Source organism: Pelophylax lessonae, assembly GCF_965119305.1.
Source record: "Pelophylax lessonae genome assembly, chromosome: 13".
In the NCBI taxonomy this organism is placed as follows: Eukaryota; Metazoa; Chordata; class Amphibia; order Anura; family Ranidae; genus Pelophylax; species Pelophylax lessonae.
Genome location: NC_138780.1, coordinates 12,613,685 through 12,635,415, shown reverse-complemented (window position 1 = coordinate 12,635,415; position 21,731 = coordinate 12,613,685). Strand labels below are relative to the sequence as shown.

General features: G+C 46.7%; 1 protein-coding gene across 3 annotated transcripts in view; it reads left to right on the top strand.

Annotated features, from left to right (window-relative positions):
• The window catches only part of PRUNE1 (prune exopolyphosphatase 1), a 49,255-nt gene that overhangs the window by 9,718 nt on the left and 17,806 nt on the right, over positions 1-21,731 (top strand). Inside the window, exons 2-3 of one of the 3 annotated variants that reach the window (XM_082275666.1) lie at positions 16,073-16,171; positions 17,541-17,746. In XM_082275666.1, the coding sequence (XP_082131792.1) occupies positions 16,073-16,171; positions 17,541-17,746 (305 nt within the window). Of the gene's footprint in view, positions 1-16,072; positions 16,172-16,702; positions 16,746-16,916; positions 16,940-17,540; positions 17,747-21,731 lie in introns of those variants that run through there. The other 2 variants (XM_082275667.1, XM_082275668.1) reach the window with 2 other exon arrangements.

The following is a 21,731-nucleotide window of genomic DNA, read 5'->3' as shown; positions in this document are numbered from 1 at the left end:
TTAGAAGCACACCCCTAGGGACACCCCTAACCCCTGGATCTCTAATAAAGTTAACCCCTTCCCTGCCAGTGTCATTTTTACAGTAACAGTGCATATGTATAGCACTGATTACTGTAGTAATGTCACTGGTACCCCCAAAAGTGTCAGTCAGGGGTCCGATCTGTCCGCCGCAATGTCACAGTCCCGCAAAAAAAAAAAATCGCAGATCCCCGCCATTACTAGTTAAAAAAAAAAACAATAAAAATGACAAAAATCTTTCCCTTAGTTAGTAAACGCAATAACTTTTGCGCAAAGCAATCAAAATACGCTTATTGCGATTTTTTTTTTTTTTTTTTTTTTTTTTTACCAAAAATATGTAGCAGAAAAAAAATTGGCCTAGAATGCTAAAAAAATTTGATTTTTACAATTTTTTGGGGGAATTTCATATAAAAAATGTGAAAAATATTGTTATTTTTTCAAAATTGTCGCTCTTTTTTTGTTTATAGCGCAAAAAAAATAAAAATCGCACAGGTGATCAAATACCACCAAAAAGAAAGCTCTGTTTGTGCGAAAAAAAGGACGTCAATTTCATTTGGGTACAGCGTTGCACGACCGCGCAATTGTCCGTTAAAGTCACGCAGTGCCGAATCGCAAAATAGGCCCTGGTCTTTGGGCAGCCAAATCCTCCGGGGCTTAAGTGGTTAAAATACATGGGACATCAATGGGCCATAAGCGTGTAGCATAAAGGTTTGATTTTGCGATAAAGGGGAGGGGTCTGTTTAGATCGAACGTAGACACAGAGGGGTGGAAGAGTAGGAAGTGTTTTTCCTACAACATGCTCTAAAATAATTGGCAGCAGAATCGGCGCCGTTGTTTTGTAGCTGCTAAAATCAGTGTTGTTGGTGGGGACAAAGAGTTTGTTGATGGGTAAACGCGTGGTTGTGTGTTCTCTATAATTATACAGTCGATCGAGGTTTGCAGACACAAAAAGGGGTTTGTTGGCTGAGATCCTTACGGCGTCTATCTCCGAAAATGTTTTACCGTGTTACCGGGTGGAAGAAATGAAACATTTTTGTTGACTTTGAGGTCTTCTTGGATCAAAACCAATTCTGCCATCAAGGTCCTTGTTCAGGCACTTCCTGTTATAGCAGGGGTGTCAAACTAAATTTCATTGCGGGCCACATGGTTACCCGCAAGGGCCCATGCTACTTATGGAGTGCAGGGATCATGAGAGCGTTATGTGCAGGGCTCAGAAGTACATTACATACTGAGTGCAGGGTTCAGGAGTGCGTTATGCGCAGAGTGCAGGGTTCAGGAGTGCGTTATGCGCAGAGTGCAGGGTTCAGGAGTGCGTTATGCGCAGAGTGCAGGGTTCAGGAGTGCGTTATGCGCAGAGTGCAGGGTTCAGGAGTGCGTTATGCGCAGAGTGCAGGGTTCAGGAGTGCGTTATGCGCAGAGTGCAGGGTTCAGGAGTGCGTTATGCGCAGAGTGCAGGGTTCAGGAGTGCGTTATGCGCAGAGTGCAGGGTTCAGGAGTGCGTTATGCGCAGAGTGCAGGGTTCAGGAGTGCGTTATGCGCAGAGTGCAGGGTTCAGGAGTGCGTTATGCGCAGAGTGCAGGGTTCAGGAGTGCGTTATGCGCAGAGTGCAGGGTTCAGGAGTGCGTTATGCGCAGAGTGCAGGGTTCAGGAGTGCACTACATGCAGAGTGTAGGATTGAGGTGTGCGCTATGTATGGAGTGCAGGGTTCAGGAGTGCACTACGTACAGAGTTCAGAGATGCCCTGGGTGCAGGGTTCAGGCGTGCGCTACTTACGGAGTGCAGGGTTCAGGCGTGCGTTGCGCACAGAGTGCAGGGTTCAGGCGTGCGTTGCGCACAGAGTGCATGGTTCAGGCGTGCGTTGCGCACAGAGTGCAGGGTTCATGAGTGCACTACATGCAGAGTGTAGGATTCAGGGGTGCGCTATGTACGGAGTGCAGGGTTCAGTAGTGCAGCTTTCAGGAGTGCACTACGTACAGAGTGTACAAGAGAGAATTCCCCTATTGTTGGGACTTTTAAGGCACATAAATATACAGATTCAACGATCTATGCAAAAAATTATAAAGTTTATTAAAGTGACAAACATAGGAGCATAAATGTTAAAAACATTACAGGCGAAAATGTATGCATCAAGAATATATAACCGTAACCGTGAATGATGAAGGTTGTGGCCCAATATATTTCGGAAAATCAATTTCCTTCTTCAAGGGCAATTCACAGTAGAAGTGTTCTAATAATAGAAATAACAATATAATTAGGCCCACCACACATGTTAAGCAGGATCATCATATATATAGTATGACTATTACACTTTAAACACAATAACAAGCAAGTACATTGTTATTATATGTTTTTTCTCTCCCCCCAAAACAGTTGGAAAGAAAACACTTACATGGTTATTCTTGTCATACATATGGAGCCTGTAGGGTAGCTAAAAGCAGAGCCGATTGACCGCATATGTGAATCCACTATCACTGATGTCCATGCATTCCAAGATTTTTTAGGGGACCGGTGTATCAAATTAGTAATTGTGGGGTGATTCACATAGAAAACCCCCGGATCTCCCAGTCTCTGTGGTCACCTGAAGTCCCAATATTGGCTGCGGCACACAGGAAACTGACAGTGGGGGCCAGCTATAAGGGAAAAGTGTATAGATAGGATGTCTTGATTAGTTTTTTGGGCTTAGTATAAGTCTCCAAAGGTAGACATCTGGATCAATAAGGTATTCACCAGAGTGTCGTATATAGGGGCATAGAAGTTGTAGTTACCTGTGTGTTGTAAGACCCACCGATTCCACATACGGGATCGACCAGCACAAATTGAAAAGTGTGGATAAAAATGCTGACAATGTGGGGTGTTAAAGTATTACCTTAATTGGTCCTTAACTGCCGGCAGCTGGTGCTTAGCCTACGGGGCTTCCTGGATCACAAGCGCCAGGACCGCCCCGCCATCTGTGTGCGCATGACAAACCGTCATGACGCTAGGCGGAACCGGAAGTGGCGCTTGCGTTCCACCGGCACGGGTCACACAACCGGAAGCGGAGAACCGCATCCGGTTTGCGATTGGCTAGGTCCGCCCATGTGTGCAGAAAACTGCAATGGGTAGGAAAAATAACTGTATTCTATATCTCATAACATCCATATTATTTCCCAATGTCCTTACTCCTTAATGCACATGATGTGTTTTGTATATAGAATTGTAAAAGGAGTAGCTGATTCCAGACCAGATATTACCGCATAATATTCTGCTACCACAGTAAACCCTTCATTAGGTGTATTGATATATTTTTTAAACTTCTCATTATCTCTACTTCTTGTTACTTGTCATTGTTCTATTCATGTTTAAATATGGGAACAACATCTAATAAATAGGAAAATCACCAATTCATTTATAACCTGGGTAATCTAATGATTCTCATTTCCCCCACACAATTTTTTCCCGATCTCTGTGGCCACCCCGGCACGGGGAGACAGATCGCCGAGTGGCGCTCACTGTCCCTGGCTGGCCCTACCCATTGCAGTTTTCTGCACACATGGGCGGACCTAGCCAATCGCAAACCGGATGCGGTTCTCCGCTTCCGGTTGTGTGACCCGTGCCGGTGGAACGCAAGCGCCACTTCCGGTTCCGCCTAGCGTCATGACGGTTTGTCATGCGCACACAGATGGCGGGGCGGTCCTGGCGCTTGTGATCCAGGAAGCCCCGTAGGCTAAGCACCAGCTGCCGGCAGTTAAGGACCAATTAAGGTAATACTTTAACACCCCACATTGTCAGCATTTTTATCCACACTTTTCAATTTGTGCTGGTCGATCCCGTATGTGGAATCGGTGGGTCTTACAACACACAGGTAACTACAACTTCTATGCCCCTATATACGACACTCTGGTGAATACCTTATTGATCCAGATGTCTACCTTTGGAGACTTATACTAAGCCCAAAAAACTAATCAAGACATCCTATCTATACACTTTTCCCTTATAGCTGGCCCCCACTGTCAGTTTCCTGTGTGCCGCAGCCAATATTGGGACTTCAGGTGACCACAGAGACTGGGAGATCCGGGGGTTTTCTATGTGAATCACCCCACAATTACTAATTTGATACACCGGTCCCCTAAAAAATCTTGGAATGCATGGACATCAGTGATAGTGGATTCACATATGCGGTCAATCGGCTCTGCTTTTAGCTACCCTACAGGCTCCATATGTATGACAAGAATAACCATGTAAGTGTTTTCTTTCCAACTGTTTTGGGGGGAGAGAAAAAACATATAATAACAATGTACTTGCTTGTTATTGTGTTTAAAGTGTAATAGTCATACTATATATATGATGATCCTGCTTAACATGTGTGGTGGGCCTAATTATATTGTTATTTCTATTATTAGAACACTTCTACTGTGAATTGCCCTTGAAGAAGGAAATTGATTTTCCGAAATATATTGGGCCACAACCTTCATCATTCACGGTTACGGTTATATATTATTGATGCATACATTTTCGCCTGTAATGTTTTTAACATTTATGCTCCTATGTTTGTCACTTTAATAAACTTTATAATTTTTTGCATAGATCGTTGAATCTGTATATTTATGTGCCTTAAAAGTCCCAACAATAGGGGAATTCTCTCTTGTACTCTAATCTAGGGATGTGGCACACTTTTTGGACTACCTATCACGAGCAAACCCCATTACGTACAGAGTGTAGGGTTTAGGAGTGCGTTACGTACAGAGTGCAGGGATCTGGCGTGCACAGCATACAAAGTTCAGAGGTGCCCTGGGTGCAGGGTTCAGGAATGCGCTACGTATGGAGGGCAGGGTTCAGCAGTGTGTTACATACAGAGTTCAGGTTTCAAGAGTGCGCTACTTATGGAGTGCAGGGTTCAGGCGTGCGCTACTTATGGAGTGCAGGGTTCAGGCGTGCGCTACTTATGGAGTGCAGGGTTCAGGCGTGCGCTACGTACGGAGTGCAGGGTTCAGGCGTGCACTACGTACGGAGTACAAGGTTCAGGAGTGCGCTACTTACAGAGTGCAGGGTTCAGGCGTACGCTACGTACGGAGTGCAGGGTTTAGGAGAACATTACATACAGAATGCAGGGTTTAGGAGTATAGAGTGCAGGGTTCAGGACTGTGCTACGTACAGAGTGCAGGGTTGAGGAGTGCGCTACATATAGAGTGCAGGATTCAGGGGTGCATTATGTACAGAATGCAGGGTTCAGAAGTACAGAGTGCAGTGTTCAGGAGTGCTCTACGTCCTGAGAGCAAGGCTCAGGAGCGGGCTACGTCCAAAACCCAAGCATCAGGTGCACACTACGCTCAGAGCGCAGGCACAGGGTTCAGGAGTACGCTAGGTAAGGATTGCAGGGTTCAGGAGTGCACTACGTAAGGAGTGCAGGGTTCAGGAGTGCGCTACGTAAGGAGTTCAGGGTTCAGGAGTGCGCTATGTAAGGAGTGTAGGGTTCAAGAGTGCGCTACGTACGGAGTGCAGGGTTCAGGAGTACTTTACATACAGAATGCATGGTTCAGGAGTACAGAGTGCATGGTTAAGGACTGTGCTATGTTTGGAGTGCAGGGTTCAGGAGTACTTTGCATACAGAGTGCAGTGTTCAGAACTGTGCTATGTACAGAATGCAGGGTTCGGGAGTGTGCTACATATAGAGTGCAGGGTTCAGGAGTGCATTACGTACAGAATGCAGGGTTCAGGAGTACGCTACGTCCGGATCGCTGGGCTCAGAAGCAAGCTACGTCCGGAGTGTTGGGCTCAGGAGTGGTCAATGCCCAGGGTGCAGGCTTCAGGAGCAGTGAGCTCCGGAGTGCAGTGTTTATAGGTGCGCTACACCTGGAGTGCAGGGTTCAGGAGCGCTCTACGCCTAAGGGCAGCACAGTGATTGCGCATTACTCTTCCTCTTAGTTCACATCAAGCCTAAAGACAGCGCTGACTTCTCTGAAAACAATAGACTGCCTTAGATGTCTTTTATCCTGGCATTGCTTTTCTCTCAGCAGATGTTTAGCAAGGATGTTGACTGCGCTGTCTGCCTTTTAGAAAGCTGCTAGATGCTGCTGTTGTGAAATTTGACCTTGTGAGAGATTGCCTCCCGTGCGCTTTACAATAACTAACAGAAAATGCGCCTTATTGCCCCTTTAGAAGCCCAGTAATAGGCGATTATGTTTTCCAGTAATGGCGCTCGGCGGGGAATTAATGCGTTTTATTGATATGGTTTCCGGTCCGACCAACACCGCCCCGGCGTCTCAAGGTCATCGCTTTGCGCTGCCAGGCATTCCCATTTCTAATTTAAGTGCCTCGTTTTTTTAAATCTTTTTTCCCTTTTAACGACCAGGAAAAAAAAAACAAAAAACAAAGGCGGTCGGCGTTTATTTACAGCACAGCGTTCTATTTCTGTAGCGCTAATCTTCCCCCGAGCTCTCCGGTTTCACGCGCCGCAAATTCCCTTCTCAGCTCTAAAGGTCTCCAATCCAACATACAGAAACTGCATCACTTCACTCTGTACACTGTGCTGTACGTTACATACTCCACACCGCTTCACTCTGTACACTGTGCTGTACATTACATACTCCACACCGCTTCACTCTGTACACTGTGCTGTACATTACATACTCCACACCACTTCACTCTGTACACTGTGCTGTACGTTACATACTCCACACCGCTTCACTCTGTACACTGTGCTGTACGTTACATACTCCACACCGCTTCACTCTGTACACTGTGCTGTACGTTACATACTCCACACCGCTTCACTCTGTACACTGTGCTGTACATTACATACTCCACACCGCTTCACTCTGTACACTGTGCTGTACATTACATACTCCACACCACTTCACTCTGTACACTGTGCTGTACATTACATACTCCACACCGCTTCACTCTGTACACTGTGCTGTACGTTACATACTCCACACCATTTCACTCTGTACACTGTGCTGTACGTTACATACTCCACACCACTTCACTCTGTACACTGTGCTTTACGTTATATACTCCACACCACTTCACTCTGTACACTGTGCTGTACGTTACATACTCCACACCGCTTCACTCTGTACACTGTGCTTTACGTTATATACTCCACACCACTTCACTCTGTACACTGTGCTGTACGTTACATACTCCACACCGCTTCACTCTGTACACTGTGCTGTACGTTACATACTCCACACCATTTCACTCTGTACACTGTGCTGTACGTTCTATACCCCACACCGCTTCACTCTGTACACTGTGCTGTACGTTACATACCCCACACCGCTTCACTCTGTACACTGTGCTGTACGTTACATACTCCACACCGCTTCACTCTGTACACTGTGCTGAACGTTACATACTCCACACCGCTTCACTCTGTACACTGTGCTGTACATTACATACTCCACATCACTTCACTCTGTACACTGTGCTGTACGTTACATACTCCACACCGCTTCACTCTGTACACTATGCTGAACGTTACATACTCCACACACCGCTTCACTCTGTACACTGTGCTGAACGTTACATACTCCACACCGCTTCACTCTGTACACTGTGCTGAACGTTACATACTCCACACCACTTCACTCTGTACACTGTGCTGTACTTTATATACTCCACACCTCTTCACTCTGTACACTGTGCTGTACGTTATATACTCCACACCATTTCACTCTGTACACTGTGCTGTACATTACATACTCCACACCACTTCACTCTGTACACTGTGCTGTACATTACATACTCCACACCACTTCACTCTGTACACTGTGCTGTACATTACATACTCCACACCACTTCACTCTGTACACTGTGCTGTATATTACATACTCCACATCACTTCACTCTGTACACTGTGCTGTACATTACATACTCCACATCACTTCACTGTGTACACTGTGCTGTACGTTACATACTCCACACCACTTCACTGTGTACACTGTGCTGTACGTTACATACTCCACACCACTTCACTCTGTACACTGTGCTGTACATTACATACTCCACACCACTTCACTCTGTACACTGTGCTGTACATTATATACTCCACACCACTTCACTCTGTACACTGTGCTGTACATTACATACTCCACACCGCTTCACTCTGTACACTGTGCTGTACGTTACATACTCCACACCGCTTCACTCTGTACACTGTGCTGTACATTACATACTCCACACCACTTCACTCTGTACACTGTGCTGTACGTTATATACTCCACTCTGTACACTGTGCTGTATGTTATGTACTCCACAACACTTAACTCTGTACACTGTGCTGTACGTTATATACTCCTCACCACTACACTCTGTACACTGTGCTGTACGTTCTATACTCCACTCTGTACACTGTGCTGTACGTTATATACTCCGCACCACTTCACTATGTACACTGTGCTGTACTTTACATACGCCACACCACTTCACTCTGTACGCTATGCTCTATGGTATATACTCCACACCACTTCACTCTGTACACTGTGCTGTACATTATATACTCCACACCACTTCACTCTGTACACTGTGCTGTATATTATATACTCCACACCACTTCACTCTGTACACTGTGCTGTATATTATATACTCCACACCACTTCACTCTGTACACTGTGCTGTATATTATGTACTCCACACCACTTCACTCTGTACACTGTGCTGTGTATTATATACTCCACACCACTTCACTCTGTACACTGTGCTGTACGTTATATACTCCACACCACTTCACTCTGTACACTGTGCTGTACGTTACATACTCCACACCACTTCACTCTGTACACTGTGCTGTACGTTACATACTCCACACCACTTCACTCTGTACACTGTGCTGTACGTTACATACTCCACACCACTTCACTCTGTACACTGTGCTGTACGTTACATACTCCACACCACTTCACTCTGTACACTGTGCTATACGTTACATACTCCACACCACTTCACTCTGTACACTGTGCTGTACGTTACATACTCCACACCACTTCACTCTGTACACTGTGCTGTACGTTACATACTCCACACCACTTCACTCTGTACACTGTGCTGTACGTTACATACTCCACACCACTTCACTCTGTACACTGTGCTGTACGTTACATACTCCACACCACTTCATTTTGTACACTGTGCTATACGTTACATACTCCACACCACTTCACTCTGTACACTGTGCTGTACGTTATATACTCCACACCACTTCACTCTGTACACTGTGCTGTACGTTATATACTCCACACCGCTTCACTCTGTGCACTGTGCTGTACGTTATATACTCCACTCTGTACACTGTGCTGTACGTTATATACTCCACTCTGTACACTGTGCTGTATGTTATATACTCCACAACACTTAACTCTGTACACTGTGCTGTACGTTATATACTCCTCACCACTACACTCTGTACACTGTGCTGTACGTTCTATACTCCACTCTGTACACTGTGCTGTACGTTATATACTCCGCACCACTTCACTATGTACACTGTGCTGTACGTTACATACGCCACACCACTTCACTCTGTACGCTGTGCTGTACGTTATATACTCCACTCTGTACACTGTGCTGTATGTTATATACTCCACAACACTTAACTCTGTACACTGTGCTGTACGTTATATACTCCTCACCACTACACTCTGTACACTGTGCTGTACATTCTATACTCCACTCTGTACACTGTGCTGTACGTTATATACTCCGCACCACTTCACTATGTACACTGTGCTGTACGTTACATACGCCACACCACTTCACTCTGTACGCTATGCTCTATGGTATATACTCCACACCACTTCACTCTGTACACTGTGCTGTACGTTATATACTCCACACCACTTCACTCTGTACACTGTGCTGTATATTATATACTCCACACCACTTCACTCTGTACACTGTGCTGTATATTATGTACTCCACACCACTTCACTCTGTACACTGTGCTGTGTATTATATACTCCACACCACTTCACTCTGTACACTGTGCTGTACGTTATATACTCCACACCACTTCACTCTGTACGCTGTGCTGTACGTTATATACTCCACACCACTTCACTCTGTACACTGTGCTGTACGTTATATACTCCTCACCACTTCACTCTGTACACTGTGCTGTACATTACATACTCCACACCACTTCACTCTGTACACTGTGCTGTACGTTACATACTCCACACCACTTCACTCTGTACACTGTGCTGCACGTTACATACTCCACACCACTTCACTCTGTACACTGTGCTATACGTTATATACTCCACACCACTCCACTCTATACACTGTGCTGTACGTTATATACCCCACACCATTTCACTCTGTACGCTGTGCTGTACGTTATATACTCCACACCACTTCACACTGTACACTGTGCTGTACGTTATATACCCCACACCACTTCACTCTGTACACTGTGCTGTACGTTATATACTCCACACCACTTCACTCTGTACTTCATTCTGTACGCTGTGCTGTACGTTACATTCTCCTCACCACTTCACTCTGTCACACTCTATACTCCTTCCGTCTACACACTGTGCTGTACATTTTATACTCCACACTCCTCCAGTCTACACACTGTGTTGTACATGATATACTCCACACTGTGCTGTACATTATATACTCCACACTCCTCCAGTCTACACACTGTGCTGTACATTATATACTCTACATTGCTCTACTACAGTTGCTCTTTTCAATCCGGCACATCTTGGACATTTGAAGGCACCTTGTACCCCAGATATATATTAAGGGTCGAGCAAGATGGCGGCCGGCGTGTCGCGGAACGGCTCACCTCACTTGGCCAGGGTGAACTCTTCGACCCGCGGCGCGCACATGGCGTTTCTATAGCGTCCCGGGATAAGAGCCGCCCGCTCCATTTATTCCGTCCCGCTAATTCGGCTTTTAAGGGACGCCGGGCAAATATTGTTTTTCCCCAGACCAATGGGGCGTGCGAGCGAGCGCGGGACCCGGGGCATCTGGCGCTTTGTGTGCTCTCCCAGCATTAGGCCTTCCAGCCCCGCTCTCCATAAATCAATTACTGAGCCTCTCGCTGTGTAAGCACATTAATGGTTGGCCGCCCGTCCGCTCTCGGTGAAGAATGGGCGCGGTATCTGGGTAACGGGTGAACTCGTGTTGTCGTTTTTGGAGGACGGCGGCGCTTTTTAGGGTCCTTGGCGTTGGGCTTCTCCAATTATCCAGGTGCTCAAATGTTTCGGTTCCTTAGCGACGCCACTCGTCTCTTTATTGACCCGGATAATTGCTTGCTGGCTTTGGTCCACGCTGACCGCATGCTGCCGGCTCGTGAGTGAGCGATCGCACCAAAGTAAATCAGCAAATTGCTAATGCAAAGTCATTAAATAATGCAACTGGACTGAGGTTAGGAAGCCAATCAGGGGACATTACAGCATCAGTCCACCCAAAACTGATAATAAATCTACCTGACAGTCAACTTTGTCTCTCAGGGACTCTAATATTGAGATCTGAGCATTGAGTTCCCAGGTTTCCACCATCCCTGTGCTGAGTTCCCGGGTCTGTACACCTGCTGTGCCCATTATGAGGGGTTCCCACCATCCCTGTGCTGAGTTCCCAGGTCCGTACACCTGCTGTTCCCATTATGAGAGGTTCCCACCATCCTTGTACTGAGGTTCCCGGGTCTGTACACCTGCTGTGCCCATTATGAGGGGTTCCCACCATCCCTGTGCTGAGTTCCCGGGTCTGTACACCTGCTGTGCCCATTATGAGGGGTTCCCACTATCCCTGTGCTGAGTTCCTGGGTCTGTACACCTGCTGTGCCCATTATGAGGGGTTCCCACCATCCTTGTACTGAGGTTCCCGGATCTGTACACCTGCTGTGCCCATTATGAGGGGTTCCCACCATCATTGTACTGAGGTTCCTGGGTCTGTACACCTGCTGTGCCCATTATGAGAGGTTCCCACCATCCCTGTGCTGAGGTCTTGGGTCTGTACACCTGCTGTGCCCATTATGAGGGGTTCCCACCATCCCTGTGCTGAGGTCTTGGGTCTGCACACCTGCTGTGTTCATTATGAGGGATTCCCACCATCCCTGTGCTGTGTTCCCAGGTCTGTACACCTGCTGTGCCCATTATGAGGGGTTCCCACCATCCCTGTGCTGAGGTTCCTGGGTCTGTACACCTGCTGTGCCCATTATGAGGGGTTCCCACCATCCCTGTGCTGAGTTCCTGGGTCTGTACACCTGCTGTGCCCATTATGAGGGGTTCCCACCATCCCTGTGCTGAGTTCCCGGGTCTGTACACCTGCTGTGCCCATTATGAGGGGTCCCCACCATCCCTGTGCTGAGTTCCCAGGTCTGTACACCTGCTGTGCCCATTATGAGGGGTTCCCACCATCCTTGTGCTGAGTCCCCGGGTCTGTACACCTGCTGTGCCCATTATGAGGGGTTCCCACCATCCTTGTGCTGAGTTCCCAGGTCTGTACACCTGATGTGCCCATTATGAGGGGTTCCCACCATCCCTGTGTTGAGTTCCTGGGTCTGTACACCTGCTGTGCCCATTATGAGGGGTTCCCACCATCCCTGTGCTGAGTTCCCGGGTCTGTACACCTGCTGTGCCCATTATGAGGAGTTCCCACCATCCCTGTGCTGAGTTCCAGAGTCTATACACCTGCTGTGCCCATTATGAGGGGTTCCCACCATCCCTGTGCTGAGTTCCTGGGTCTGTACACCTGCTGTGCCCATTATGAGGGGTTCCCACCATCCCTGTGTTGAGTTCCTGGGTCTGTACACCTGCTGTGCCCATTATGAGGAGTTCCCACCATCCCTGTGTTGAGTTCCAGAGTCTATACACCTGCTGTGCCCATTATGAGGGGTTCCCACCATCCCTGTGCTGAGTTCCTGGGTCTGTACACCTGCTGTGCCCATTATGAGGGGTTCCCACCATCCCTGTGTTGAGTTCCTGGGTCTGTACACCTGCTGTGCCCATTATGAGGAGTTCCCACCATCCCTGTGTTGAGTTCCTGGGTCTGTACACCTGCTGTGCCCATTATGAGGGGTCCCCACCATCCCTGTGCTGAGTTCCCAGGTCTGTACACCTGCTGTGCCCATTATGAGGGGTTCCCACCATCCCTGTGCTGAGTTCCCGGGTCTGTACACCTGCTGTGCCCATTATGAGGGGTTCCCACCATCCCTGTGCTGAGTTCCCGGGTCTGTAGTTGAGCTTCATGGGAAATGTAGTCCCAAAACATCCGGGTTGCCAAGGTTTGCCATCACTGTGACCTAGAGTAAACTTTTGGGGCCGATTTCCAAGCACAGAAGTGTGTGGTGTTTCTTTTGACCATGGATGATACCTCAATAAAGATGGCGCCATCCTTCCGGAGAAGAAATAAAAAGCCGATGAAGGCATTATCGGGGGGGAGGGGGAGGGGGAGTACTCTTGTAAAAGTATGAATAGTATTTGATGATTGTCTTCCTCCAGAATAGATCTTTGCATTATAGCTGACGAAACTCGCTGTCACAATGACGCGGGAACGCGGTGACTAAGCTTTGGTCGCCGATGAGAACGCTTTTTTTTTTTTTTTTTACATTAAACACGCCGCTTCTTTTAGGTTAATGGGGCCGCTCGCAATTTGGCCGCTGTTGTTCTATTAACGTCACGGATGTTTAAGTGCTTTATGTGTTTGTTTTCCTGCCTATAGGAGAGATTACCAGAAATGCATGTTGACACAAACGGCGATAATCGTCATATTCGCCCTGATAGGATTTATGCACGCTCTAAGCATCAACCAACCTTAAAAAAAAAAAATTAAAATCGCACACTGAGGCCGGCCATACATGTTCATTACCTGCTCAGAGTTCAGACTGCAATTGTCCCAGTTCTCTTTTACACTGAACACTGACACTTTGCAACAGAATCAGTTACCAAATCTCTTAGGATTATTATCAGCTATCCTGCATTTCTTGCTATACACTAAGTCATACTGGAAACTGTTATTACATGAGCTCCAACTGCCGGTGAAGACTTTAGCAAGGCCTTGCAAGTGGGACATTATTATACTGTTGCTCTTAAAGGGGACACATTACTGGTATCTAGACTACCCCATCTCTCATTAGGATACAGGTGGTATAGGCTGGTCTGGGGTTCCCCTTTAGTCCGATTGCTTAATAATAATAATAATAATAATGGATAATTAACCGCTTCCAGACCACCTGCTTTAGTTTTACTGCGGCAGGCAGCCCCTCCTGCGCGAACCGATGTAGCTCTACATCAGTCGCGCGCCTGCAGCTAGGGGGCAAGCACACGCCGCCTGCCACTCGGCAGCGGGGACTCCGATGCACGGGGCAGGCGGCTCCGATTGCCGCCAGCCACCCGCGATCGCTCCCCGCTGAGAGAGGAGGACGGTCGGATGTTGTAAACACAGCTGACCGTTCTTCTCTCTGGAATGATAACAGAGCGCCTTCAGAGCGATTCCGAACCATTTCGAGTCACGGGGACGCCCGATCGATTCCCTTGACTTGCAATGGCACCCCAAACGCGGCGCGATTTTGCCGCAATTGTCACCCGACGAATGGCGGTAAAATCGCACAAACAGAATCGCGGGACACCTGACGCCCAAAAGAAGTTCTTGTACTTCTTTTGGGTGTCAGGCGTCCCACGATTCTGTTTGCGCGATTTTACCGCAAATTGTTGGGCAACAATCGTGACAAAATCACACCGCATTTGGGGTGCCTTTGCAAGTCACGGGAATCGCTCGGGCGTCCCCGCGACTTGCAATGGTTCGGAATAGCGGGCAGAATGACGGGAATTCTGACCGTGATCTGAAGCGCTTGTATGTGAACGGAGCCTAAGTGCCGGTTCACACTAGTACGACTTGTCAGGCGACTTGTCAGCCTGACAAGTCGCGGTCCGCCGCGGTTCGTTGTGTGGTACGGGAACCGTTCTAATAGGCGCGACACAAGTCGCTCCGACTTACAAAAAGGTTCCTGTACTACTTCGGGGCGACTTGCATAGACATTCATTCTGTGAATTTCCATGCAAGTCGCGCCGAAGTCGCGCTGCATGCGACTTCACAGGTCGCCCCCGAAGTCGTGCCGCTTCAGTGTGAACCGGCACTTAAGGAAAATTGTACAAGGAAATTGAACATGTATGGCCAGCCATAAGACTAATAGTCCTCCCAGCTGTGTCATTAAAGGGCCCCTCACCTACACAGAAGAGGAGACATTTGACCTCTAACCACTTCTGGACTGGAAGGATTCGCCCTCTTAATGACCAGGCCGTTTTTTTGCTATTCAGCACTGCGATACTTTAACTGACAATTGCACAGTCATGCGACGCTGTACCTAAATAAAATTGATGTCCTTTTTTTCCCCCACAAATAGAGCTTTTATTTTGGTAGTATTTGATCACCTCTGCGATTTTTTATTTTTTTTATTTTTTGCGCTATAAACAAAAAAAGAGGAACGATTCTGAGAAAAAAAAAATATATATTTTTCACATTCTGCTATATAATATTCCCAATAAAAAATAAAAGATCACATTTTTTCATCATTTTAGGCCAATTTGTATTCTACTACATATTTTTGGTTAAAAAAAAAAACCCAATAAGCGCATTTTGATTGGTTTGCGCAAAAGTTATCGCATCTACAAACTAGGGGAAAGATTTGTCTTTTTTTTTTTTTTTTTTTTTACTACATTACTTTTAACTGACAATTGCGCTGTCGTGCGACGCTGTACCCAAATAAAATTGATGTCTTTTTATTTTTTCCTCACAAATAGAGCTTTATTTTGGTGGTATTTGATCACCTCTGCGATTTTTATTTTTTTTGCGCTATCATCAAAAAAAGAACGACAATTCTAAAAAAAAAAAAAAAAAAAAAAAAATATATATATATATATATATATATATATATATATATATATATATATATATATATATATATATATATATATAATTTTTTTTTTTTTTTTTTCATTCTGCTCTATAACATTTAAAACATAAAAAATAAGGACAATGACCATGGATTGACTATGGGCAACACTAAGGAGGCCTTGTCGTCTTATTATTACTGGGGCTTATTTGACACTTTCTTCTCCCATTCCAGAAAAAAGATGGCAACGACTTCCACGTGGTCCTCGGGAATGAAGCCTGTGATTTGGACTCCATGGTTTCTGCTATAACCCTGGCCTACTTCCTCTCCAAGGTATGCCTCCATGTCTGGTAAAACATCCAAAGCTGGCCACACACCAGTAGAATTTATGGAATGTCCATTCAAATTTTCTAAAAGTTATTGTAATTAAATGGACAACCAGTTAAGACGATATTTCCAAGGAAAATCTGAGAAGTTTGGACTCCATGGTTTCTGCTATAACCCTGGCCTACTTCCGCTCCAAAGTATGCCTCCGTGTCTGGTAAAACATCCAAAGCTGGCCACACACCATTAGAATTTATGGAATGTCCATTCAAATTTTCTAAAAGTTATTGTAGTTAAATGGACAACCGGTTGGAACGATATTGCCAAGGAAAATCTCCGAAGGTTGGACTCCATGGTTTCTTCTATAACCCTGGCCTAGTTCCTCTCCAAGGTATGGCCTCCATGTCTGGTAAAACATCCAAAGCTGGCCACACACTAGTAGAATTTATGGAATGTCCATTCAAATTTTCTAAAAGTTATTGTAATTAAATGGACAACCAGTTAGGACGATATTGCCAAGGAAAATCTCAGAAGTTTGGACTCCATGGTTTCTGCTATAACCCTGGCCTACTTCCTCTCCAAGGTATGGCCTCCATGTCTGGTAAAACCTCCAAAGCTGGCCACACACACTAGTAGAATTTATGGAATGTCCATTCAAATTTTCTAAAAGTTAATGTAGTTAAATGGACAACCGGATAGAACGATATTGCCAAGGAAAATCTCAGAAGTTTGGACTCCATGGTTTCTTCTATAACCCTGGCCTACTTCCTCTCCAAGGTATGCCTCCATGTCTGGTAAAACATCCAATGCTGGCCACAAACCAGTAGAATTTATGGAAAGTCCATTCAAATTTTCTAAAAGTTAATGTAGTTAAATGGACAACCGGTTAGGTTCGATATTCCCAAGGAAAATCTCAGAAGTTTGGAAAGCCAACAAAATCCTAAAGTTCGAACTTCAAATGTAGAGTTCAAAACATTGGTATGGCAATCCAACCGAAAAATTTTAGGATTTTCCTATGAAATTTGTCCAGTTCATAATTGTTCCATCAAATGTTCTGAAGTTGAGAATTTTCGTATGAACGTTCAACCGAAATTCTACTGGTGGGCAGTTTAACTCAACTGTTGACTTCCCTGCCTCCCTATTAGCCCCATGGTCGTATTTAATAGCCTTGACCAATCACGATAAGCTGTGTCCGGCCAGGATTACCATGTACAGTATGCTCAGTTGTCCTTAGAAGATCCCGGCACCATACGTGTCTATGTGGAATCCTGTGGAAGGACAGATCCTGGAACGGCTGAATTTACTGTATAAAAAAGATAATGGGAAACAAGGTTGAAAGTTTTTATTTAACTTTTTTTTTTTTTTTTTTTCTGGTTAGACCTCTTCCAGTAAGAATTTGATGTATGTCCCCGTGTTGAACATCCCTCGAGAAGACTTCCCGCTCAGGACAGAATGCAGCTATTTCCTGCGAGAGAACGGGATATCGGAAGATCTGTTGACGTTCCGCGATGAAGTAGACCTGGCCGTCCTCTATGAGTCGGGTCAGCTGTCGTTGTCACTGGTGGATCACAATGTGTTACCCAGGTAAGGGTGAAACTCACTTGGCCCAATGCCTGATGATGCCATCAGTCTGCTGCAGACAGGAGGGAGCATTTCCCCAGTCTTCCCCCATCCCCCCCGTCCGACCCCTACCCCCAGTGATCACTCAGACTGTACATTGTACCATGTCACAAGGTGAGAGGCTGGGGTGATCTGTGCTAGGGCTCGTTCAAAAAAAAAAAAAACTTTCATAGTTTTTATTATGAAATTTTCCAAACGGGTAAATTCTCTCCTTCATTGATGGGCACTGATAGGTGGTACTGATGGGCACTGATGGACACTGATAGGTGGTACTGATGGGTACTGCAGAACACTGATAGGCATCACTGATGAGGCTGCACTGATAGGTGGTACTGATGGGCACTGATGGCACTGATAGGTGGCACAGAAGAACACTGATAGGTGGCACTGATGGGCACTGATAGGTGGCCCTGATGGGCACTGATAGGTGAAACTGATGGGCACTAATAGGTGGCACTGATAAGGCACTGAGATGGCACTGACAGGGGGCAATGATGGGCGGATTTGTTAGGTGGCACTGATAGGCAAACTTGATAGGTGGCACTGATGATGAGGCATTGATTGGCAGCAATGGTGGGTACTGATTAGCAGTACTGATGGGCACTGGTAAGTGGTACTGGTGGGCACTGATTAGCAGTACTGATGGGCAATGATAGGGGACACTGATGGGCGGCACTGAGAGATGGCCCTGATAGGGGACACTGATGGGCAAACTTGATAGGTGGCACTAATAATGAGGCACAGATTGGCAGTACTGGTGGAAACTGATTAGCAGTACTGATGGGCACTGATAGGCAGCACTAATGAGGCTGCACTGATAGGTGGTACTGATAGGTGGCCCTGGTGGGCATTGATAGGCGGCGCTGAAGGGCACTGAGAGATGGCACTAACAGGTGACACTGATAGGGGGCACTGATGGGCAGACTTTATAGTGATCAGATGACAATTGTACACAATGGATGGTTTCCTTTATTCCATTCATTCATTGTGTTGCTTGGTGTGATTGGGCACAGTGATTTACATGGTGCATACAGGACCAATCACAGCGCATCGGTACTATGTGATTGGCTGTGGCCAATCACAGCTAATCACAATAATAAACACTGAATGAATTGGTTTCATTTGGTAAAAGTGCTTGCTTATACCAGTGACATTCACTGGTATAAGCCATCATAATGTGTAAGAAAAAAAAAACTAAAACAGGATCACTTCCCCAGTGTTACTATGCTGTGGTCACAGTGTGTTGAAGAAAAAAAAAAATGTAATTTAAAAAGAAAATTGAAAATATATATATATATATATATATATATATATATATATATATATATATATATATATATTTTTTTTTTTCTACATGTTGCAAACAATGGGGCATTACTCCAGCTACTAAAAACCGACAATGGGGCACTTTTCCTCCCAATGACAGCAACAATGGGGCATTATTACTGCCACTGGCTAATAGCAACAACAATGGGGCACTATTCCTCCCACTGACCCCAATGATGGGGCACTATTCCTCCCACTGACCCCAATGATGGGGCACTATTCCTCCCACTGATACCAATGATGGGGCACTATTCCTCCCACTGACCCCAATGATGGGGCACTATTCCTCCCACTGACCCCAATGATGGGGCACTATTCCTCCCACTGACCGCAATGATGGGGCACTATTCCTCCCACTGACCCCAATGATGGGGCACTATTCCTCCCACTGACCCCAATGATGGGGCACTATTCCTCCGACTGACCCCAATGATGGGGCACTATTCCTCCGACTGACCCCAATGATGGGGCACTATTCCTCCCACTGACCCCAATGATGGAGCACTATTCCTCCCACTGACCCCAATGATGGAGCACTATTCCTCCGACTGACCCCAATGATGGGGCACTATTCCTCCAACTGACCCTAATGATGGAGCACTATTCCTCCCACTGACCCCAATGATGGGGCACTATTCCTCCGACTGACCCCAATGATGGGGCACTATTCCTCCGACTGACCCCAATGATGGGGCACTATTCCTCCGACTGACCCCAATGATGGGGCACTATTCCTCCGACTGACCCCAATGATGGGGCACTATTCCTCCGACTGACCCCAATGATGGGGCACTATTCCTCCCACTGACACCAATGATGGGGCACTATTCCTCCCACTGACACCAATGATGGGGCACTATTCCTCCCACTGACACCAATGATGGGGCACTATTCCTCCCACTGACACCAATGATGGGGCACTATTCCTCCCACTGACACCAATGATGGGGCACTATTCCTCCCACTGACACCAACTATGGGGCACTATTCCTCCCACTGACACCAATGATGGGGCACTATTCCTCCCACTGACACCAATGATGGAGCACTATTCCTCCCACTGACACCAATGATGGGGCACTATTCCTCCCACTGACACCAATGATGGGGCACTATTCCTCCCACTGACACCAATGATGGGGCACTATTCCTCCCACTGACCCCAATGATGGAGCACTATTCCTCCCACTGACCCCAATGATGGAGCACTATTCCTCCGACTGACCCCAATGATGGGGCACTATTCCTCCAACTGACCCTAATGATGGAGCACTATTCCTCCCACTGACCCCAATGATGGGGCACTATTCCTCTGACTGACCCCAATGATGGGGCACTATTCCTCCGACTGACCCCAATGATGGGGCACTATTCCTCCGACTGACCCCAATGATGGGGCACTATTCCTCCGACTGACCCCAATGATGGGGCACTATTCATCCCACTGACACCAATGATGGGGCACTATTCCTCCCACTGACACCAATGATGGGGCACTATTCCTCCCACTGACACCAATGATGGGGCACTATTCCTCCCACTGACACCAATGATGGGGCACTATTCCTCCCACTGACACCAATGATGGGGCACTATTCCTCCCACTGACACCAACTATGGGGCACTATTCCTCCCACTGACACCAATGATGGGGCACTATTCCTCCCACTGACACCAATGATGGAGCACTATTCCTCCCACTGACACCAATGATGGGGCACTATTCCTCCCACTGACACCAATGATGGGGCACTATTCCTCCCACTGACACCAATGATGGGGCACTATTCCTCCCACTGACACCAATGATGGTGCACTATTCCTCCCACTGACACCAATGATGGGACACTATTCCTCCCACTGACACCAATGATGGGACACTATTCCTCCCACTGACACCAATGATGGGGCACTATTCCTCCCACTGACACCAATGATGGGGAACTATTCTTCCCACTGACACCAATGATGGGGAACTATTCTTCCCACTGACACCAATGATGGGGCACTATTCCTCCCACTGACACCAATGATGGGACAGTATTTCTCCTACTGCCACCAATGATGGGGCTGTATTCTTCTCCTCCATGTAAAATACACCATGACACCAACAATGGGGCAATTTTCTTCCCACTGACACCAACAATGGGGCACTATTCATCCCACTGACACCAACAATGGGGCACTCTTTCTCCCACTGACACCAACAAACAATGGGGCACTATTTCTCCTACTGCCACCAATGATGGGGCTGTATTCTTCTCCTCCATGTAAAATGCACCATGACACCAACAATGGGGCACTTTTCTTCCCACTGATAGCAACAGTGGGGCATTATTACTGCCACTGACTAATAGCAACAACAATGGGGCACTATTTCTCCCACTGCCACCAATGATGGGGCACTATTCCTCCCACTGACACCAACAATGAGGCACTATTCCTCCCACTGACGCCAACAATGGGGAACTATTCCTCCCACTGACACCAACAATGGGGAACTCTTTCTCCCACTAACACCAACAATGGGGCACTATTCCTCCCACTAACACCAACAATGGGGCACTATTCCTCCCACTGACACCAACAATGGGGCACTATTCCTCCCACTGACACCAATGAT